This window comes from Pyrus communis, chromosome 12, assembly GCF_963583255.1.
Source record: "Pyrus communis chromosome 12, drPyrComm1.1, whole genome shotgun sequence".
Taxonomy (NCBI): domain Eukaryota; kingdom Viridiplantae; phylum Streptophyta; class Magnoliopsida; order Rosales; family Rosaceae; genus Pyrus; species Pyrus communis.
The window spans coordinates 22,869,454-22,893,020 of NC_084814.1; the positions used below are offsets into that span (position 1 = coordinate 22,869,454).

Genomic DNA, 23,567 nt, shown 5'->3' on the forward strand with positions numbered 1-23,567 from the left:
CTCTCTCTCTCTCTCTCTCTCTCTCTTTTCGTGCTTCAAAAATCTCTCTCTCTCTCTCTCTCTCTCATTTTCGAAAGTCTGTCCTTCACTCTGCTCATGAATCTTCAAAAATGTAATGGGTGGTACCCCACCTTTCCCCCCAGCTTGCTTCTCACTCTACACTCTACCCACTGTTGCCAACTTGCCATCATAGTTTGAAACTTTTGAAACTCTCCCACTACTTTCTCTCTACTTCTCAAACCCTGGAACTTTGAGTACAGTGAGTAAAGTGGCTGAGCTCAGAAACAAGAAGATGAAGAAGGGTTTCTTGGTTTGGGTTTTCTCAGTAATTTCAGCTGCAATCTTCTCCTCCCATTGCTCTCTTGCTCTCAGCCCAGATGGTAAGAAAAACCTTCCACTTTTCTGTTTTGCTGGGTGTTTTTTTTTTAATCTAATTTTTTCTGGTCTAATATCTTTAATTTTTTGGCTTTTCTGAACTTTTTGTTGATGAAAAATGGAGGCATTTGGTTAAAGTTTTCATCTTTTCTTTGTTTATGATAGAAATTTACTTAACTAGTCAATTAGTTGAATTTTCCTTGTTTACGATTTTCTTTGGTCATTAATGACAGATATATAAAAATCAAATCTTTAATGGCTAACTTACATTCCTTCTGCATTTCCTCAATATTATATTAAGGTTTTATATTAATCTTGTTTTTAATATTTTTTGGTAATAATTTTGCTTCAGGTTTGGCATTGTTGGAAATCAAAAGCACTTTGAATGACAGCAGAAATGTTCTCAGTGACTGGCAGGATTCTGATGAATCACCCTGTAAATGGACTGGCATTACTTGCCATCCTCAGGAACTTAGAGTCATCTCTATGTAAGTCAAAATTTCAAACCCTATTTTTCAATTTCCTCAAAATGCTTTTGATTTAATCTGCTTATTTTCAAAGTGCTTTTCGTATATTTTGAATTGGGTTTTGCAGTAACTTGCCTTACATGCAACTAGGAGGCACCATATCTCCCAGCATTGGTAAACTCAGCAGATTACAAAGATTGTGAGTCCAATACTGAACTAGTAAAAACTCAGCTGAGAAGTCCTTCTATTTTGATTTTCTTCTGATTGTGCTTTTTCAATGTGAACCAGGGCACTTCACCAAAACAGCTTACATGGAAACATTCCTAATGAAATTACCAATTGTGCTGAGCTTAGGGCTCTGTAAGTGGAAACCCGAAGCGATTTTGCTCATTTCTGTTTCTTCTTTGGGTTGTAAAATATATTTCAGTTGTCACTTTGCCATCTATTTATGTTATGTGACTCTAGAATTTGAGCATTGCATACTTTGTCTTCTATCTGTTAGGTACTTGAGGGCTAACTATCTCCAAGGTGGTATTCCATCAGATATCGGAAACCTTTCTTATCTCACCATACTGTAAGAATTTTTTTGTCTTTGTTCTTATATTTTTTGTTACGGAGTCTATAGGGCGCTTAATTATCTAACGCTTGTTTTGGGAATTTGGTTTCCGAATTATCATCATAGTAATTGCAACTGACTGATTTTAATATTTACTCATGTTTTGATGAACTTTCCAATGAAATTTTAGGGATTTATCAAGCAATTTATTAAAAGGTGCTATACCTTCATCTATCGGCCGCCTCTCAAAATTACACTCCTTGTAAGCTCCAATTATAACTAAGTACCAAATGGTATTCTATGTCACAGTTTTTTAGTTGGATTGGTGTCTCAATAGTATAACTGCCTCTATATGTCATAGGAACTTGTCCACCAACTTCTTCAGCGGTGAAATCCCAGACGTTGGAGTTCTAAGCACTTTTGGTAACAATTCGTAAGTACTCATACCCTCATCACATCATTCATTCCAAAATTGTATTGTCTCCGTCGACACATGCATGTTGATTGAAAATGGCCTAATCCAATCGAACACACTCACTCTTGTTTCCCAAGTGACCGAGTCTTGTGTGTGTGTGGCACTCGCACGTGTGCGTGCACTCAAAGACTGATTTGGCTGTAAAGTTTTGAATTGGTTGATAAATTAATTCACAAATAAAGATGTTTCCACTAACTTTTCAGTAATTATATGGCACCAATTGTGCACTATATGCAGTACGGATAGAACTGTCAATATATTCTCTCTCCTTCCTGTGTTAAGCATTTGTGTAATGTGTCTTGTTCTGAAATTTCCTTGAACATTCATAGGTTTATTGGCAATCTAGATCTTTGTGGCCAACAAGTGCGCAAGCCCTGTCGGACCTCACTGGGATTTCCTGCAGTGCTACCACATACTGCTACAAGTGATGAAGCATCAGGCAAGTTCTCGATCCCTTTTCATCGGCTTATAGGCGAACAACAAGTTTTATAAAATGCTGTTCTGTAACTTTGTAACTCATGTTTAACCAAGTTCTTATGTAAAAAGCAGCAATCTGCTTATGCTAATTTGTTGCATTCACTGTGGATATTCCAGTGCCTTCTAAACGATCTTCTCATTATATCAAGGGAGTTCTCATTGGTGCAATGTCTGCGTTGGGCATTGCATTTTTCATTCTCCTTACCTTCCTTTGGGTTCGGTTACCATCGAAAAAGGAAAGAGTGGCAAAAAAATACACTGAAGTTAAAAAGCAAGTAAATCAAGAAGCAAGTAAGCTCAATGTTTTCTGGACTTCATACAGTTATAAACTCAAACTTTATTATGGTTGCTGACAAAAATTTGAACATTTGACAGGTACAAAACTCATTACTTTCCATGGTGATATGCCCTACCCTTCAAGTGAAATCATTGAAAAGCTAGAGTCACTCGATGAAGAGGATGTTGTAGGATCGGGAGGATTTGGCACTGTATACAGAATGGTTATGAATGATTGTGGTACCTTTGCTGTTAAAAGGATTGATAGAAGTCGGGAAGGATGTGATCAAGTTTTTGAGAGGGAGTTAGAGATCTTGGGTAGTATTAAGCATATAAATCTAGTTAACCTGCGAGGCTACTGCAGGCTCCCTGTTTCAAAGCTTCTCATATATGATTATCTAGCTATGGGCAGTTTAGATGATTTGTTACATGGTAAGTGTCACCACTCAGAATGTGCTATAACTGAGTGCTTTTTTGGGGACAGACTAGCTAGATAGATGTGAATGCTTATTTGATTCTCTTTTTTTTTTCTTTTCTTATTTTCTTTATCTCCTTTAGAGCATGGGATGGAAGAGCGGCCTTTGAACTGGAATGCTCGTTTAAAAATAGCCCTGGGTTCTGCTCGAGGCATAGCATACCTGCACCATGACTGCTCTCCGAAGATAGTACACCGTGACATAAAATCGAGCAACATTCTTCTAAATGAAAACTTGGATCCCCATGTCTCTGACTTTGGTCTTGCAAAGCTTTTGGTGGATGAGGATGCCCATGTTACGACAGTGGTGGCTGGCACCTTTGGCTATCTGGCTCCAGGTTTGTGTTTTCCCATATTATGGTCTTGTATGCATTTCGTAACCCTGTTTCCTTCTGTAAGTATATATGGTAGAGCTAGATTATGGTGATTGCACAGTTCAATCATTACAGATTTCGATATAGAGTCACTTATGTTGGACATCCTGACCATGATTTACTATTTAGTGAATGTTACTGTCCTCCAAATAAGAGCATCTGATAATCACACAACTAAATGAGTGCTGGATGAATTATCCCTGCCCTAAAAGTTAAAAATCTGCTTGATCAAAATATGAGACGACTAACCAACCGCTTGATAATATTGAAATATGAAATTTATGGAGATGCTAATCAATTGGTTTTTGGTTATTGCAGAGTATCTGCAAAGTGGGAGAGCCACCCAGAAGTCAGATGTATATAGCTTCGGAGTTCTATTGCTAGAGCTTGTGACCGGAAAAAGACCAACTGATCCAACGTTTGTAAAACGAGGCTTAAATGTTGTTGGTTGGGTAAGCTCCTTTCCTTCATAAAATTACGAAGACAGATACATGCATTCATATTTTTCATGTAAGACAATGGTTTGTCTCATACATGCATTCATTAATCTGCAGATGAACACCCAATTGAAAGAAAACAGGTTGCATGAAGTAGTAGACAAAAGGTGCAAAGATGCGGATGCTGAAACCGTGGAAGCAATTCTTGAAATCGCGGCAAGGTGCACCGATGCAAACCCTGATGACCGGCCATCAATGAACCAGGTATTGCAGTTGCTAGAGCAAGAGGTCATGTCACCGTGCCCGAGCGATTTCTACGAGTCTCATTCGGATCATTGCTGATCACCAGGCTAAAAGGCCTAATGACTGCAGGATTACAGACTGCTCATTCATGATTCTATTGAGTTTGGTTGTTGTCCCTGCCCCTCCCTAGGGGGCAAGAATGTAAATTACCTATGTATCAGACAAACCATGGTTTCCAATTTCTACATGTACATTGTTTTCTTTTATTTGTAATTTGTTTTTGGTCACTGGATGCTTCGTTAGAAATCCCAAAAGGAAACAAACAATAGAGAAAGCCAAAATCCGCAGAGAAGAAAATGAAAACAGTGAAAGCTGATGCAAATGTTAGGCAAACGACAACAAATGAGACAACATTGTGACCGTTCGTTTGTTTTTAACTTTTTGTATAAGCATATTGGGAACGGAAGACTTCGACCACAAGAAAATTTTCATTGTGACCGGAATGGTGAATTTTTAACTGTAGACCTAGTGATTTTTTATACCAGAAATTAAGTCATCTCAGTAAAAGACCAACTAAACTGAAGACTTTAGTGGCTATGGTGATGCAACAAATTGACGGTTTTGGGAACAAGGTAAGATACGCATGATGAATCGTTCATTTCTTAACACAATACAGTTTTTGAAATCCAAAGTCTTTTATTAAACAGTTTGATAAGCAAGACACAGTGAGTACTAAGATTGAAGTGGAAAATAAATACCCATGAATCAAACCATCAACTAAATTATTTAATCATCTTACAGGTTTTTGTGCTCATGGGAGAGAGATGTTCAGCAATGAGGAAAGAAGAAAAAAAGGGCGGACTGATTTTGAGCACAGTGCCAAACAAATGGACGATCCAAATTTACATTGGTTTGTCGGACAATATTGAAATTACACAATTAAAATAGGGGCATTTTCGAAAGTACATTGTGCTTAAACAATGAATCAGTTCAATTTCAGTTTTAATTTATATTGAATTTCATGATTTTAGAGGAGTGTTGTATTGTGCCTACGCCACACATCCTTGTGTGACTGTTTATTTAATTTTTTTTTTTTTTTTAAACAAAACGATATTATCTACATTAAGGTGGATTGTGTGATCTTAGCCTCACAATGGGCTAATAATAATGTGGTTCAAATTCACTTTTGGCAAGAATTGAACCTAATACCTCTTATTTACAAGTGAAGATGAATATTATTAGACCGTAGTACTAAGTGGTTAGTTAGACTGTTTTAACATCAACATTTGGCTATTTCGTTTGGAAATAGGCATCCTTCCATTCCTACTAGTTACAGATTTACATGTGCACATAAATTCGTTGTGTGTGTGTGTTTAATAACAGCTTATATTTTTTAATTTTTCACAGAACTCGATTTTAAGTATCACATAAAAAATAAACAATGTGATAGCATGAAGCATGGCAAAATATTAGCCATGAATATACATTTTTTTGCATGTGTACAAACATGTGATGTAGAAAGATGACTCGATTCGAAAGAAGCCAAAGCCCATTTCCTTTTTTCCAATGCATAATTGAGGCCACTTTTCTGAAGGAGGATTGTCTGCATTTTTATTTTCATACTTTTATCATATTTTTTTGTTTGTGTGATTACAGTTAAATTACATTAATATTTTATATTTTATTATTTTTATAAAAAATTAATATAAAATATTAACATGACTTAACTGTGATCATACATAACAAAAAAAACATAAAAAAAATATGAAAATAGAATTGCAGACAATCCACCTCCCACTTTTCAACGTTCCTAATACATCATGTGGCAGAATCTTCTTCCAAAAGAACAAAAATTAAAGAAAACTTCTGATTAGTTGACAAAAGAAATGGGACCCAACCCAACGTTCATCGAATCACTAACACGACATTGCAATTTTGATTAGTTGACACGATATTGCAATTTTAGACAGAGATCTGAATGGATCTCAATGTCCGAACCAAAAATTAGATAAATCATATCACTTAAATAGAATCTGAAAGTTCCTATTAATTCGTTGACCCAACTTTTATTAATTAAGGATTTCAGTTTTTCTTTCACACAAACGAATTTACTGATCCTTAAGTTCCTGATACTTAGGTTCGAAGAGGATCTAAATTCATAATTTTCATCCTATACTAAACAACGCTTATATTGTCTTGCTGTAGTTGAACAAACCATACTAACTTTAATATGAGCACAGTGCGCAACAAATTACAAGGCAGAGTAGCAATAATCACCGGCGGAGAAAGCGGCATCGGTGAGGCGACGGCACGCCTGTTTGCCGATCATGGTGCCATCATGGTGATGATCGCCGACATCCAAGATGAGCTAGGCCGTCAAGTAGCCGAATCTATTGGTACACATAGATGCAGCTATGTGCACTGTGACGTATCCGATGAAGAACAAGTGAAGACCATGGTGGAAACTACAGTGCACAAATATGGGCAGCTAGATATCATGTTTAGCAACGCTGGTATTGTTAGTAGATCAGATCAGACCGTTCTTGACCTTGATTTTTCAGCTTTTGACCGTTTGTTCGATGTGAACGTCCGTGGTATGGCCTTGTGTGTTAAACATGCAGCGCGTGTCATGGTAGAACGGAGCGTGAGGGGGAGCATAGTGTGCACGGCGAGTGTGGCGGCGAACCACGGCATGGAGATTAGGACGGACTACTGCATGTCGAAGCACGCGGTACTGGGGTTGGTTCGGTCGGCCAGCCGGCAGCTTGGGGTGCACGGCATCAGGGTGAACTGCGTCTCGCCGAACGCATTGGCCACCCAGTTAACGTGCCGTGCGCGTGGGATGGAAATGGGAGAAGTCCAGAAGTCGTATGAGAAGTTCGCATGCTTGAAAGGGGTTGTGCTGACGCCGAGGCACGTGGCGGATGCGGTGTTGTTTCTAGCTTGTGATGATTCTGAGTTTGTCACTGGACATGACATGGTGGTGGACGGTGGCTTTGTTCGCCAATGAGTTGGCGATTCTTGGTTTGTTCTCTTTTTCTTACTATTTTTAAATGTTTGGTCTTTTGTTAAACAAAAGACGCGGTGTTTTTAGGTAAATCATGTACTGCTTTTATGTTTAATTCATCCCCAAACAAGATCTATTGACAGTTATTTAAGTTTGATACCGAATCTAAATCAACAAACCAAAGAAGAAAAGCTTATTCACCTGCAAGTTGTAGTTATGGTGAACTAGTGGATGATCGTATGGGATGGGGAAATTCGAACACCAAAGGGCGGCATAAACACACTCGAATTGTTATACAAGCGCTAGTATCAATTTTATTTGTGTTCATACTACGTATCGGTGCATGTCTGATTGTTTAATATTGTTACATTATGAGACTTGTTAGTATTATTCATAATTTTGTATCGTCTAATTCTCTAATGTATACACATAATGTCTTTTGAGTTTTGGATCTTCTACCAAAGAACAAAAGGTATAGCTAGATAGTAGACTTTTGGTTGCTTGACAAAGGAAATGAGACCCGACTTCCAATTATCACCTATATGACTCTGCAAATTTATAATTTGCATCCTTTCCTAAAGAAATATATTGCAAATTTGTAATTTACGTTTATTTTTAGTGCACGCTGAATTGAAAAACGTGGTCGGGGGTGCCGGATTAAGAACAAACTACTACTGCCTGTACCGAGGAAAAAACAAAATCATTTCCAGCCGCATAAGGAACAATACGATATTGAACACAATTATGTGAAAACTTGGCCCTAGATTAGCTAAAGCATCAGCGAGGAAATTTGCTTCTCAAAAAACAATATGGCAGGAGAAGGGTAGTGATACTCACACACTCTTTTTAATCTCTATTGGAGATGGAAACTAAGTAGATTGGCAATATCTCGTTAAAGTGTACTGCAACGAAATGTCCATCCGTTACTATTTATTCTCTATTGAGTTGATTCAAACAAGGTCTTCACATTGGGGATTGCTTCAAACAAGGTCTGGACAATGGGAATTGCTTCGGATGCTTGCCTTGGATGCTATTGAGTCAAATAATAAACAATCTGAGATAGAATAATAGCACAGGGAAATTCAAAATTCACATCGACACTAAAAAGCTTAAACTTGTAGTTGGATGACAACGGAAACAGGAACCAACTCCCATTAACGAGCTGGTTTGGTAAGAATAGCATTTCTTAAATGAATAATGGAAGGAAGACTTTCTTTCTTTTACTGATATGATGAATTATGCAAAAGTTATATAATATATATACACACTTTTATATTTCCATTGACATAGAAGTAGGGCAGCGTTGCTTTGCACAAGCCCATATTATATGTGTGTTTTTGTATATAATATTGTATTATTGACACTAAAAAGTCACTGAAGTAACATGTCCATGCCAAGTTGTTCTCGTAAAAATGATAAGTATAACGATCCCACGCAATCTTACAAGTCACACCTCACCAACCAAGAAAACTTAGAAAGCTCTATTATACTACTAATTATTTGAATGACCATATATAACATGAACCATGAGGAAGACAGGAAAGGAGGTTGGTGAGAATATTTTTAGTGTGCTCAGAACAGTGAGTGATACATAATATGTTATTATATAATTAAGTGGAGGGAAGTTTTATATGAGTAATGTCTGTAGACCAAATTTATATATCAAATTTGCAAACCTAATGATGTGTCACCAATAAAAAAATAAACACGTTAATCAATGCTTAAGTAATAATCCAAGGATAATGCTAGGAAGACCAAATTTTCAAAACCAAAATTTTAAATCAAATGATGTGGTGGTTAATGATTGAATTATTACTTAAATATTGATTAACGTGCTTATTTTCTATTAGTGACACATCGTTTGGTTTACAAATTTGGTATCTCTGCACATTACCTATAATTCAATTATTAACTTTCATGTCATTTTGTTTAAAATTTGGTTTTGAAAACCACATGATAAGATAATGTCAATGAGACCAAATTTTTAAAATAAATTTACAAATGAAATAATATGATTGTTGATAATTGAATTATTAATAAACCGTTGATTAAGGTGTTTATTTCCTATTGATGAGTAGATAACACATCATATTGTGTACCTTGTGTTCTGTGCACGTTGAAAAATCTACCCTGAGTAGGAGGTCTTTTCTTACAAAGCCATGATGTTGCCAACTCCCGTTTAGGTTTAAGAGAAGTAGCTGAGTTAGCAGCTTAACCATATTATTTGCTTAACCTTGCCCAAAGAAAATGGCGGACCCAGTCGACACTGTCTCGGTCATCCAAACCATCCAAAAGCTTCAAGGAAAGGTCGCAGTCGTCACTGGTGGAGCCAGTGGCATCGGTGAAGCAACAGCACGGAAATTTGCCTTGCATGGCGCACGTGCCGTGGTTATCGCCGATGTCCAGGACGACAAAGGCCAAAACGTAGCCGCATCGATCGGTCCTGACCGCTCCACTTACATCCACTGCGACGTGACCGACGAGGACCAGGTCAAAATCTTGATAGAATCTACTGTCAAGATCTACGGCCGCCTCGATGTGATGTTCAGCAACGCTGGCATTGGCAGTGCGTCAAAGCAGACCGTGATGGACTTCGACCTCTCCAACTACGACAAGCTCATGGCGGTCAACGTCCGCGGGATGGCGGCGTGTGTGAAGCATGCGGTGAAGGTCATGGTGGAGGGGGGCGTCAGAGGGAGCATCGTGTGCACGGCGAGCGTGGCAGCGAGTGTTGGGGGGGGCGTTCTTCACGGACTACACGATGTCGAAGCATGCGGTGTTGGGGTTGATGAGGTCGGCGAGTCTGCAGCTGGGCGCGTACGGGATACGCGTAAACTGTGTTTCACCGGGACCGGTGGTGACGCCGTTGCTATGCTCGCTTTTCAAGGTGCAGGCTGAGGATGCTGCGAAGACGTTCGAGGCGCACTTTGGGTTGAAAGCTAAGGGGAAGATGCTGTCGGCGGAGAGTGTGGCGGACGCCGCCCTTTTTTTGGCTTCGGATGACTCTGAATTTATCACTGGCCATAGTTTGGTTGTAGATGGTGGAGTTGAGATAAAAAAACTGAAGATTCATCTCCAAAAAATAAAGGGTAATGCTAAGGATACTAATTAGACCAAATTTTATAAGTCATGTGACATGGTTTTTTTATTTATTATTAAATTATTATTTAGATGTTGATTATCGTGCTTATTTGCTATTAATAATACATCATTTAATTCGCAAATTTGATCTATAAGGTTGGTTTATATACAGTAGACTTTTGGTTGCTTGATCTTGATAAAGGAAATGAGACCCGCCTTCCAATTATCACCTAGATATGATGTTTTACAATTGTAATTTGCATCCTGTCCTAAAGAAATATATTGCAAATTTATAAGTTACATTTATTTGTAGTATGTTCCAAGGTTAATTGGGAGACATGGAATACGGGGGTGCTGGACTAAGAACAAGCTACCTGCTTGTACTGAAGAAAAAAAAAAGGCGCATTTCTGACCTCATAAGGAATAATACGATTTTGAACACAAGTACGTAAAAAACTTGGCCTTAGATTAGCTAAAGCATTGGTGAGGAAATTTGCTTCTTAGAATACAATATGGTATAAGAATATGAGCTTCTCTTGGAGGTGACCATACGTAGACTAACAATATCGAAAGTGTACGGGGAGAGACAATATCGTTAGTGTACCTTAACAAAAAGTCCATTACTACTTATTTTCTGTTGAATTGATTCAAAGGTCTGACAATGGGAGTTGCATCGGATGCTTGCCTTGGATGCTATTGAGTCAAATAATACCCAATCTGAGATAAATAATATAGCACAAGGAAATTCAAAGTTCACATGGACACTAAGACAGTCTAATAACATTGCATATAATAACATGTTTAGAAGGTTTAATTTATACTGCCAATGTATACTATTGATACCAGAAGTCACTGTCGCATTCGTGCCAAGTTGTTCTCGAAAAAAAATGACAAATGTGACGAGTCACATCCTCACCAACCTAGAAAACTTAGAAAAGTTCTATAATACTAGCTACTACTTATTTGACCGACCATATACAGTTAATGATAGGTAAACTAAATTTACTAAATTTGCAAATTAAAAGATGTGTTACCAATAAAATAAGTATAGGACCAACCCCTTACATAATAATCAAAACATCAACTTTTATATCATTTAGTCTTCCTATCATTACTCTATATATATAATATGAATCAGGATGCGTGAAGACAGAAAAGGTGGTAAGGGAGGTTTTTCAGTGTGTCCGGAACAAGGAGCGCAACACTACATATCCTTAGACATACAATCTCCCCCATGTAATAGTGCACCTACACACCTTCATCGACGTTGCTTTTAGGTGACGTGGCTCTTTCTTGACATCATCATACCCTGGATCTGCTTAAAAAACAAGAGGTATTTGTTGATTTGCCCCCATAAACTTGTATAGAGGTGCCAATTTCCCCCCTAAACTTTAATTTTAGCTGATTATCCTCTTGAAATTTTATCATTAGCTAATTTCTCCCCTGAACTTTTACATTAGCTTATTACATCTCCCCCCCCCCTTTTAAAATTTTGTAAATAGCCAATTTACCCCCCTAGCGTTAGATTTTAACTTTTTCATCCAAATTTCATCCATCCAATTTTCCATTCTTTTTGCTTCTATACAGTTGTCATGTGTTGTCCGCATGAATAAAATGGATAAAAAATTAGATGAAATTTTTTAAAATCTAGCGTTATGAGGAAAATTGGCTATTTATAAAAGTTCAGGGGGATAATCGGCTAAAATTAAAGTTCAAGAAGGAAATTGGCTAATTATAAAAGTTTTGGGAGTAATCGGCTAAAATTAGAGTTCAAAAGGAAATTGACACCTCTATACAAGTTCAAGAGACAAATCGACAAATTCGTTTAAAAAAAAAAAAAAAAAAAAAAGGAAATAGTAGCTGCCTTTCTCTCTTTTTTTTTTTTTTTGTCGAAATCTCTATGAGCTGAATGATGTGACTCGAGTTGAGCTTTCAACGGCTTTTTCAAGACTATCGAAGGCTTTCCATTCTGCAAGGTAATTTAGAAAAGACACTTTAAAATAATTTTACCAAATGTTTAATGACATCCAATGTTAGGAACACACTAAAAAATGTGTCGTGGTTAGGAGGTATTTTTAACAAAGCTATATTAATCATGCTGCCAACTCCCGTTTAGGTTTAATTGAAGGAGCTGAGTTAGCAGCTTAACCTTGCCAAAAGAAAATGGCGGACCACAAAGTCGACAGAGTCTCAATCGGCCAAACCATCAAAAAGCTTCAAGGAAAGGTCGCAGTTGTTACTGGTGGCGCCAGTGGCATCGGTGAAGCCACCGCACGAAAATTTGCCTTGCATGGCGCACGTGCCGTGGTTACCGTCGATGTCCAGTACGACAAAGGCCAAAACGTAGCAGCATCGATCGGTCATGACCGCTCCACTTACATCCAGTGCGACGTGGCCGACGAGGACCACAGTCAAGAACTACGGCCGCCTCGATGTGATGTTCATCAACGCCGGCATTTGCTGCACGTCACAGCAGACCTTAATGGACTTTGACCTCTTCGATCATCAATTTTTATGTCATTTTGTTTAAAATTTGGTTTTGAAAATCAAATGATAAGATATTACTAGAGAGACCAAAATTTTAAACCAAATGATGTGATTGTTGATATTTGAATTATTAATTAACCGTTAAATAATGTGTTTATTTCATCACATCATATTTTGTACCTTGTGTTCTGTGCACGTTGAAAAATCTCTCATTTCTTACGAAGCCTATTAATGATGTTGCCAACTCCCGTTTAGGTTTAAGGGAAGTAGCTGAGTTAGCAGCTTAACCTTGCCCAAAGAAAATGGCGGACTCAGTCGACACTGTCTCAGTCAGCCAAACCATCCAAAAGCTTCAAGGAAAGGTCGCAGTCGTCACTGGTGGAGCCAGTGGCATCGGTGAAGCAACCGCACGGAAATTTGCCTTGCATGGCGCACGTGCCGTGGTTGTCGCCGATGTCCAGGACGACAAAGGCCAAAACGTAGCCGCATCGATCGGTCCTGACCGCTCCACTTACATCCACTGTGACGTGACCGACGAGGACCAGGTCAAAATCTTGATAGAATCCACAGTCAAGATCTACGGCCGCCTCGATGTGATGTTCAGCAACGCCGGCATTGGCAGCGCTTCAAAGCAGACCGTGATGGACTTCGACCTCTCCAACTACGACAAGCTCATGGCGGTCAACGTCCGCGGGATGGCGGCGTGTGTGAAGCATGCGGCGAAGGCCATGGTCGAGGGCAACGTGAGAGGGAGCATCGTGTGCACGGCGAGCGTGGCAGCGAGTGTTGGGAGGCCGTTCTTCACGGACTACACGATGTCGAAGCATGCGGTGTTGGGATTGATGAGGTCGGCGAGTCTGCAGCTGGGCGCGTACGGGATACGCGTCAACTGTGTCTCACCGGGACCGGTGGTGACGCCGTTACTATGCTCGTTTTACAAGGTGGAGGCTGAGGATGCTGGAAAGTTGTTCGAGCCGCGCTTTAGGTTGAAAGCCGCAGGGAAGATGCTGTCGGCGGAGAGTGTGGCGGACGCCGCCCTTTTTTTGGCTTCGGATGACTCTGAATTTGTCACTGGCCATAATTTGGCTGTAGATGGTGGAGTTAAAACATAAAACTCAAGATTCATCTCCAAAAGAATAAAATATTATGGAATTATGTTCATGTACTTTGCATTTGGTTGGTCATTATGTGAGGGACTAAATAATAGCCCTATGAGAAAGTATTTTTAAATAAAGAATGTCATGTCATATTCATATATTATTTTCAACTGAAACGGCTAAATATAGTTCCTCAATCATTTATTATTTTTAAGTTTATTCTTAACTTTATTGGTTAATTGAATTAAATTACTATATTAAAATAAAGTTATGCGGACATGATTTTAAGTGCCATGACAACATTTTAAGTTTGTAATGTTTTTTGAACTTTTCAAATTTATTTGGTATTGTGACATATTTTATTAAATATTCTCGAAGTTAAGATATATTTACCCAATTTAATTTGAATGGACAAAGTAGATCGGAAACCTTGATTTGAAACTTTGCTTGAGATTAATTTGTTCTTCATATGAAATCATACTCAATTACTCAGAAAGTGGGTTCTTGAGATAATAATACCCATTAACCCATTGATTAAGCAGCAACCACAGTCTTAAGATAGTAAATTAATAATTGGGATTATTTGATGAGGGTCCTGGTGATATGAAGATATTAAGAAAGGCACACGTAGCTAATTAATCACGAATTTGTGCTTTTGTGTTGCTTTCAGTTTAGCTAATTGAAGACTTGCTTGCAGTTTAGCTTAATTGGATGTTTTGAAATCCGGAGGTAGATTCTCTGCCCTCCTATTTTTCGTGTCCTTCTGTTTGTGTGGTCATAATTAAGCCACGTCAATATTTTATATTAATATTCTTTTTTATCTTATTATCTTTATAAAAAAATAATACAAACTATTAACATGATTTAACCTTAACCACACAAAATATAAAAACACGAAAAGTAAGAGGATAGAGAATTTGCCTCTGAAAAATCCAACCTTCGGATTTGAATCATTAACAAAACCTGGCAGCTGGGCCCATGAAACGGGCTGGAGGGGTGGCTGGAGTTAGCCAGCCGGATGGACTTTTGGTTGTTAGTCGCCAGGTGGGCTCCAATATTTATAGCCTAGCTTTTTACTGGAGACGAGTTTTTTGAGTAAATCGAATTATTTTTTTACTTTTAGACCTTTAGCTATTTTTATTGGAGATGGTCTTACTCTTTTTGTTTGATTGCTTGCAACAAGGTTTAGCAACAAGGTTTTGTACTCCTAAACCCTAAACCCTATAAAACTAACCCATAGATTGATTACTCAATATTTCTTTTTAATTTTTATGTGTAATTTATCTAAACAAGGTCTTGGAAGTTATTTAAGTTAGATACCCAATCTAAAGTTGGCAAACCAAAGAAAATAAACCTTATATATTATATTATGAGTAATGCTAGGAAAACCAAAATCTTAAATCAAATTTTGTAAATTAAATGATGTGGTTGTTAATAATTGTATCATTATTTAATTATTGATTAACGTGCTTATTTTATATTGGTGACATATTATTTGGTTTCAATAGCATTTATTCTTATTTTATCATGAAGCATTTGATGTATCATCTGAATTTTTTGCAACTTGTACTAACGGGGGAACCAGTGGCAAGGGGCAGAGCACTACGGCCATCTCTATTTGAAGGGGCTATGTTTAGCCTCGTTCAAAGTTATAGTTTTGCAAGAAATTGTTTTTAAATGAACAATGTCAGACCATATTTATATACCATCTCTAACCGAATGGACTATTTTTTAGCCCCCTCAATAGTTTATTATTTTTAAGTTTGTTCTTTTACTTTATTGGTTAATTGAATTAAACTACCATATTAAAATAAGTTTATCCGGCCACTTAGTACTATGATCTAGTGATATTCCTCTTCAGCACTAACAATGGATCTCAAGTACAAGGAAAGATGTTGTTAACTAATTGAGTTACAAATATTTTATTGATTAATTACAATCAAGGATGAAGGAATTGGAACAGTGCAAGAGGTTTTTAAAAGCTTGAAGTGCATCTTTGTGCTAAGTGTTTTTTTTTTTTTTTTTTTGTACTTTTCTTAGTTTAAGAGCATTCCAAAATAGATATCAAAATGTCCAAATCAACACTAACCGTAAAAAAAGACAGCAAGTAGCAACAATGTTTTTCAACAAAAAGTTCAAATCTGATGTGACATTACATGGATTGATAGTCATAATCCTTGCTACCAAAATTTAACGACGACTTCAAACATCTTTTTAATTGATTATTAAATGTATTTTATTAATTTTATTATTACTTTTTATTTTAAAACATTATTATAATAATTTAGTGGAATAAAATAACAGTTTAATTTGATAGATATCAGATGAAAAGCAAAACTTTACATATTTAAGATTCGACATCTAAGATGCTTTAGAGTGCCAATAACGACTATTTTTTTTATAAAAGAAAGAGAATAGTTTCACATTTTCTTTAAGTCCCTGAAAACATTATCTATCATTTTTCTTCTTCTTAGAAATGTTATCTGTAGATATGGAGTTGTCAGTTGTGTGGCAAATTACCAACCAGCCAATGGCCTTTCGACTTCGCCAAAAGACAAGTAAATTGGCAAATCTGATTTTCTCAACTCCCAACGGTCACATATAAATCTCTCTGTCTCTCTCTGTCTCTCTGACTTTTCATCTTCCTAAATTAAAACCATATTCATATCCATCTCTGCAGCAATTGAAGAGAGAGAAACGTCCAATAGAAATACTGGGCATGCAGCTGATGAGGGCTTCTAGTTTTCATCCCCATCTTCTTCATCCCAAAAGCACTTCTACCCCTCCCGCAAAAGCACTTTTTGGCTTAGAACAAGTCAACAGCAGAAGCGTAGTAAACATCAAAAGAAGAAATCAATATTATGGGATTGTGGCTTCAAGCAATTTGGCTTCACCACTTTGGGACAGTTGGAGGCCTGAGAAGGGTTCGGCTGCTCCTTCTCTCAGTGATATTGTCTGGCCTTCTGCAGGTAATTAGAATCATAGAGATTAGAAATAATAACACCAATTAATCATGTGTTTAGCTGCATTAATGATGATCATTTGGTGAAAAATAGGGGCTTTTGCAGCAATGGCGTTATTGGGAAGGATGGATCAGATATTAGCACCAAAAGGAATTTCAATGACAATTGCACCATTAGGAGCTGTTTCCGCAGTCCTCTTTGCCACTCCTGCTGCTCCTGGTGCTCGGGTATTAATTGTTCTACTTTCTGAGTTTAAATTATGAAAGATTCTTGCATATAACTGATGATGTATTTATGATCCTGTAGAGCTCATCACGTGAGTTATGTAATAATATAATAGCATTAAAAATATATTTTTAAGTTTTATAATACTCATCACGTAATTTATGAAATGTTATTGTAGTATGTGACATAAACACAAATTTCTTTCTCAAGTCATCCACAATTGCTTTTTGTTCTTTTATAATCTATTTGGTGAATGTGAGTCATAAGTTCCCTAGGTTTTGTTCTTTTACAAGTGTTTTTTGTTCTTTTATAATTTATTATTTTAATAAAAAAAAATAAGATTTATATCTCATATGATCAAGTATAATTTCTTTTTTTGCTTATTAATAAAATTTCTTCGTATCACCGAAAACACGGAAAAGGTTTTGAAGAAAAGTGAGCCATATGTTGCTTTTGTTCTCCTTTAAGTAGACTACCTTGTTCATTTGAACAACAAAAAAAATAGACTGCCTAGTTTCCCAAAAAAAAAAAAAAAAAAAAAAAAAATTACCTTGTTTGAGTAGTGAGTCAATGATAGACACGTGTACATGTAGACAATTGGCGCAACTCCACTTGTAATGGACCTCATATGATGAAAATGGAATGTAGCAAAAATAAGTCCAGATTTTCTTCAAATTGGGCCTTATTTTGATCCAAACTTATATATGGGTATTGGTCACATTTGGACTGCTCATATAGGAAAATGTTGCAAAGTAAATGGGGAAATGTCAATTAGTCATAGCTGTTTTTGTATATAAGTTTGCCGAACTCTACAACTCTCATAAACAAACTTGTATCTCAAGTAATTAATTTTATTTGATATCCTCTGTTCAAATACCCCCTCTTCTCTATGCTTAGTCGTTTAGTATGTGAAAATACCTATATACCTAGGTCAGATAAAGGGTTAAACATATATTAAACGGCCATATGAAATAGTTGAACTTAAGTGCATCTTGGTCGAAAAAAGAAGTGGTCGCCTTAGATTTGACAGTTAAACAAATTTTCTATTCGTAAAACGGGGTCATTTCAATTTAAGATAATCAAAAGCATAGTGTATTGAAATAACACATTAATTCTCCTTTGTGATTTTGGCAGAAGTACAATATGTTCATGGCACAAATAGGTTGTGCAGCCATTGGGGTGCTTGCATTTTCCACATTTGGCCCTGGATGGCTTGCTAGAAGCTTTGCCCTAGCTGCATCCGTTGCCTTCATGATTTGCACACGTTCCACACATCCACCTGGTAATCCCTCCTTCCTGCTATATTTTTCATTAATCTCATTTTTCTGCTACTAAAATCAGTTGCACGATTCATTCTGTGTTCAATTTGTAGCTGCAAGCTTGCCTATACTCTTCATTGATGGAGCTAAGTTCCATAACCTGAGTTTTTGGTATGCTTTGTTCCCCGGCGCCACCGGATGCCTTCTTCTTTGTTTGCTTGTAAGTACTCTTATATACTAAACCCTAAACACATTTCAGTACTTCTAGTATGCAATGGCTGATCTCACTCTTTATCTCAATGTTTCTGCAGCAAGAGATAGTGTTATACTTGAAGGACAACTTCAAATTTTGATCATCTGGAAGCAAACACATGCTTTGGTACTCACATAGTTGGATACATCATACATTCATTCATCTCAAGTTCAATATTGGAGGAAATGCACCAATACTATAGAAATGAAAAGGGAAAGCTTGGGTATAACTAAAGGTCAGCAAGTTTTGGGTTCGACTAGCGCCAGATCTGCCAATGTACACGTGAAATTAAGTCCAAGGGGCTTATTGCCCAAGATTTTGGTTGTAAAATGTGATCTAAAATTGTTCTCGCCTAGATGTGGTCCTAGTTTTTAAAAGTAGTGCATTGATGGTTCTTGGTTCTTGGTTCTTGAATTGATGTGAGAAAATATCTATATACCATGGTCCATGACTCCTTGAGAGTATATTTATTTTGTTGGGGGCTTATAAATTCATGAGTTTTTTCTTGCACCGCAAAAGAATTCTGCCCAAACAGAATCACTGATTTGTGGGGTAAAATGGAGGATAACAAGAACTATCATCATCTAATTATATACAAAAGCCAAACAACTTCCAATTTTCCAAATCATAAAAGTGGGTGAGAGAGAGGGGACGGTAGAGAGAAAAGGGTCCAGGTGTATCAGAATTGATTACTTACGTTTTGGTCATGTTCTATGTATACTAATTATGATAAGTTTTTTTTCCTTGCAAGTAATACAAACCTATCACGATTTAATCCCAAAATCGTATTGGGATTCTTCTTTACGTTTGCACAAACAAATTCCTAATTAAGAAATCTATTCACAACAATTATCAAATTATATACAATTTGACACAGGTTAAAAAATTGTTTGTTAAGAATTAAATTCACTCCTAATATTTAATAAAATTCATGTTGAAAACCATGAACTTACTTAAAACATGATAAAAATGGTCGGAAAACTTCATCGAGTACAACTTTTGGAGCATTCTATACACACGTATAAGATTGAGTAAGAGAAAGCATAAAAATGGATCAAAACCCTCCCTAGCTTTATAGCTCTCCTTTGTCAATCTATGCATTTGGTCATTCTCCAAACCTTACTATTCGGAGCCTAAAGATCAGGAACTTCTAAACCTTAATTTGTGTGAAAGAGATATAAATGCTTTTAGTTTATGTGAGGTGGATTAACATAATGAGTTAATAATGACCGTTAGATTCAATTTAAGTAGTCTAAATTGCTGGATTCTTAAAATTTAAAATGTGAGATTCCTAGTTGATTCTGTCCGGTCAATTTATATGTCAAACAAATTTACTAAATTTAAATGACATCCTTTGTCGACCATGAAGAAGAAACAAAATAAAAACAAAGGCAAAGGATCGTGAAGATAAAATAAGGAGGAGGGAGAAGAAGAAATGGGCCGTGGGCCCATAGAAAGCAACCCTACACGTGGTGACGTAAGACTGATGGGAGACCGTGGTACCTGGACAGATGCGTCCACTCGCTCTCCCACCGGCAAACCCTCTGCTTTCTGGGCCCCACCGGGCCCACTTCCACTCCATGCTTATCTGTGGCCTAAGCTTTATTACTAAAAATTGCATTAATAAACTGTTTGAACACCGCATGTGGTGGGGCCCGCCTAACTTTTGACCTGATCATCATCCAATCAGGGCCGTCGATCTTGCGCAAGGCGTCGACGTCGGGTGGTGGCCCAACGAGCTGGCAGATTCCCCGGGGGGAAGGGTGGGGACGGTGTTTTCCATCGTGATGTAATCGACGAGATCCGAGCATCGCAGCTGTACACGTGGCCAACACACGTCGAAACCCTAGCAGCTAGGGTTGTGAGGGTATGTGAAAAATCTCCAAATAAAGTGCCTCGACATTCGAGAACGACGGACACTTGGCATGTTATATATGGCCCATCTTGTAAGTGCCGTAAGATATGGGATGTAAAAGTGAGAAAATCTTCTCCTCCAAGTATGCTTTTGTTGCATTGTTGAAAGAAAAAAAAAAAAAACCGCTCTATGTGTGTATGAAACTATGAATGGGAGACGGAGTTAACGAGAGATGACTTTTATTCTAAATAGTGTTTTTATCATCGAGTGATATTCTAATTTAGTTTATATAATATGAGAGAAGTAATCTTTTAAGTTGGTTATTTAACTCGTGTAATTATCGTTTTGTTTAGTTGTGTAGCGGACGATTTTTGATGAAACGATTACATTGCTTTCTTTGTGAATTCATACTAATTTTACAAATTAATGTCTCAAATCGAAGCTCTTGAGTTGACTCAAACATATTATACTTTAAAGTCCTCTTTATGCTGATTAAATGGCCTTTCATTCTAACCAAAATTTTATTTGAACAAAAAAAAAATTTCCTAACCAAAATTTGCAAAACATCTTTTATATATATATATATACACACACACACAATGTATATGTATATATTCTCTTTTTAGATGGGGTAGGTGAGGTGAACAAACATTTCTTACAATAATATTATAGCCTACAAAATTTTGCATGCATTAAGTTGTGCATTTTAATTTGTATAATTTAATGAGATGACTTTGAGCTACAAACCTTTTGATTTTCTATTAGTTTTCTATCAAACACAAGCTTTAAATTAAAAGATGAGAACACTCCAAAAACCATAGGAAAAATTTGCCATTTAAAAAAAAATGTGTATGAAACCTCTTGGTTAATCCCATGGATTTGTCCCAAGTAAACAGACGTGTACAAAATCGGAAAGTAAACAAAGTTAGAGTCCATGCTAAGCTGTGTTTTGAAATTTAACATGCATTTTATTATTGCATTTGAAAATTATTATTTGACAATTAGGTCATAACCTTGGGTTCTGATGGATTTTTGAAGTTGGATTAGCCATCTAGAACATCAGTGTGAAAACTGTTGTGCATATGCAGACGATTCCGCATGTTTAATATTTTTAAAAAGTGATGCAGGAGAGATTATTTATTTAAATTATATTTTATAAATCATATAATTTAATGGTTGATGATTGAACGTAAAAATAAATAAATAAATTTGCAAATATTCTCACAAAACTTAAGTTCGAATTTGACCCTTGAATGGTAAAAGGACTTGTGTGCTCCGTTAAATCACTCAAGTAATGTTAAATTGTTTTTTAAATGAGGGGGCCAAATGCCAATGGTGAATTGGTGGCACGCGTGACAGAGATGTTTTGCAAAGATTATCAAAATAATGCTTCTTCACGTTTCTAATTGTATCATGACCTGAGAAATGGTCGTATATAAAAGACTATAAGATTCCCCGACTTTGCCCAACACAATGGAGAACCATGAGAGGAAGCAACCACATTCTACGACGAATTAAGGCAGTTCTCACACTGAATATGATTAAAATAAAATTAGATGAGATTAAAATATAAGAGATCTTATGTTTTTGTGAAAACTGTCAAATAGATGACGTGGTTTGAGTGCTCCTACACGAGTTCTTCTCTTCACCGCCAAGGAAGGAGATTCCATTTGACTAAGGGTGAGAAGCATAAGATTTCGTATTATTGAGGTTCAAGATAAATTTATTTTCACACATCTAATGATCACCTCATTGATCACATTACTCATAAAAATTTATCAAACGCAAAAGGAAAATTTGATGTGCCTCCTTAATGTATCTAAAAAACATTTGTCAAAATGTTCTGCCTTGATTTGAAATGCATGTGGTCCTTCAACCAATCCCTTTCTTTGCCCGAGCAAAATGGGTAAATTGGTGGATAGTGAGCACACCTATTTTTGGTGGCACAAGCTGTAGTTCCCAACTTCCCAACAAAGAAAGGCAGCACCAATGCACTCGTCGCTAATTTGACAAGTTTGATCCAATTTGCTAAAGAAATCACACAAGAGAAGCTCCTCGAACACACTTAACCTTATTGGCAATTTGGCTAAGATCATAGTTTTCAACATGAGAAAAGCAAGAACATCATTTGATGGGTTTGTGTGTCAAATTGTTCCTCCCTTTCACTTAATGGGATCTTTTCTAATTGATATGGTAATCATAATAGTAATGCTAGGTAGACTAATTTTTTTAATCACATTGCAAATTATGTGATATGTCACCAATAAAAAATAAACACGTTAATCAACACTTAAGTAATAATCAAATCATCAACAATCAAGCCATATAGTTTACCAAATATGATTCAAATAGATGATCTCCATAGCATTAACCTAATCATATTTTATATCACCAGTTCTGGTAGCCATTTTCCCAAGAATCTAAATCCAAAACGAAACCAAGAGTACTGATTACATGGAAAGGAGGAAGAGTTATGAACTTTATGGGTTAGCAACTTCAGGAGTTATGCGTGAGAGAAAAACTTCAGTCGAGTTACCCTTTTACATTACTTCAGAGACACACACAAGAGGACTTGCATTTTTGTAAACCCTACTAACGAAGGATTTGCTTTCCTTATTTGCATCTTGAATAGACAAACGTGATGGAGCAACCCAACTGAAGTTTTTCGCCTTTATCTTTTGGCCTCCACCATACAAAGGAAAGAAAAAGCAGAAAACAAATGGAAAGAAAATAAAATGGATGACACACCATCATGAAGTTGACCCCCACAATATGAAAGAAAGAAAGAGCAATACCTTTGGATGCTTTGCTTCGCTCAGCTTCACAAGAAATCTGTGCAACCGGACTTTAATTGTAGCTAGCAATGGTACATGGAAGTCAACTGAAAATTTCTGTGTATGTAATATGTATACATGCACGCGCACACACACACACACACACACACACATATATATATAAACATACACAGAACTTCAATAATACAGATCAGGATGTGTGGAAATCGTATAAAAAAAAAGCTCAAGATAGCAAAACACCATTGAACATAAGTTGGCTCTGGAAGTCAATGTCTCGATGAAATAGGAAGATGAACTAGTACAAAAGGTCCAATTGAGTTTACTTACATGCCAATCATCTGCACCTCTTTTGGTTTAACATTCCGCAACTGATTTGAAGCTTGAAAAGTT

General features: G+C 36.8%; 5 protein-coding genes and 1 pseudogene across 5 annotated transcripts; all 6 read left to right on the top strand.

Annotated features, from left to right (window-relative positions):
* Positions 1-84: 84 nt before the first annotated feature.
* Positions 85-4,421, top strand: LOC137711351 (LRR receptor-like serine/threonine-protein kinase FEI 2). Its single transcript, XM_068450578.1, has 13 exons — positions 85-380; positions 728-863; positions 970-1,041; positions 1,131-1,202; positions 1,345-1,416; positions 1,589-1,660; positions 1,760-1,831; positions 2,203-2,312; positions 2,468-2,641; positions 2,726-3,058; positions 3,185-3,439; positions 3,794-3,927; positions 4,030-4,421. Exons 1-13 carry the CDS (start codon positions 293-295, stop codon positions 4,252-4,254), a joined length of 1,815 nt encoding a protein of 604 aa, XP_068306679.1. The 5' UTR covers positions 85-292; the 3' UTR covers positions 4,255-4,421.
* Positions 4,422-6,137: 1,716 nt separating this feature from the next.
* Positions 6,138-7,317, top strand: LOC137711044 ((+)-cis,trans-nepetalactol synthase NEPS1-like). Its single transcript, XM_068450240.1, has one exon. The coding sequence runs from the start codon at positions 6,386-6,388 to the stop codon at positions 7,163-7,165; it is 780 nt and encodes a 259-aa protein (XP_068306341.1). The 5' UTR covers positions 6,138-6,385; the 3' UTR covers positions 7,166-7,317.
* A 2,028-nt stretch (positions 7,318-9,345) lies between these two features.
* On the top strand, positions 9,346-10,274 carry LOC137710196 ((+)-cis,trans-nepetalactol synthase NEPS1-like; annotated as a pseudogene).
* Positions 10,275-12,406: 2,132 nt separating this feature from the next.
* Positions 12,407-12,736, top strand: LOC137710198 ((+)-cis,cis-nepetalactol synthase NEPS3-like). The gene has a single exon (XM_068449141.1). The coding sequence runs from the start codon at positions 12,407-12,409 to the stop codon at positions 12,734-12,736; it is 330 nt and encodes a 109-aa protein (XP_068305242.1).
* A 263-nt stretch (positions 12,737-12,999) lies between these two features.
* LOC137711309 ((+)-cis,trans-nepetalactol synthase NEPS1-like) lies at positions 13,000-13,981 on the top strand. Its single transcript, XM_068450537.1, has one exon. The coding sequence runs from the start codon at positions 13,033-13,035 to the stop codon at positions 13,840-13,842; it is 810 nt and encodes a 269-aa protein (XP_068306638.1). The 5' UTR covers positions 13,000-13,032; the 3' UTR covers positions 13,843-13,981.
* Positions 13,982-16,433: 2,452 nt separating this feature from the next.
* On the top strand, positions 16,434-18,932 carry LOC137711617 (uncharacterized). The gene is made up of 5 exons (XM_068450873.1): positions 16,434-16,796; positions 16,884-17,017; positions 18,150-18,297; positions 18,388-18,494; positions 18,586-18,932. Exons 1-5 carry the CDS (start codon positions 16,547-16,549, stop codon positions 18,625-18,627), a joined length of 681 nt encoding a protein of 226 aa, XP_068306974.1. The 5' UTR covers positions 16,434-16,546; the 3' UTR covers positions 18,628-18,932.
* Positions 18,933-23,567: the final 4,635 nt, after the last annotated feature.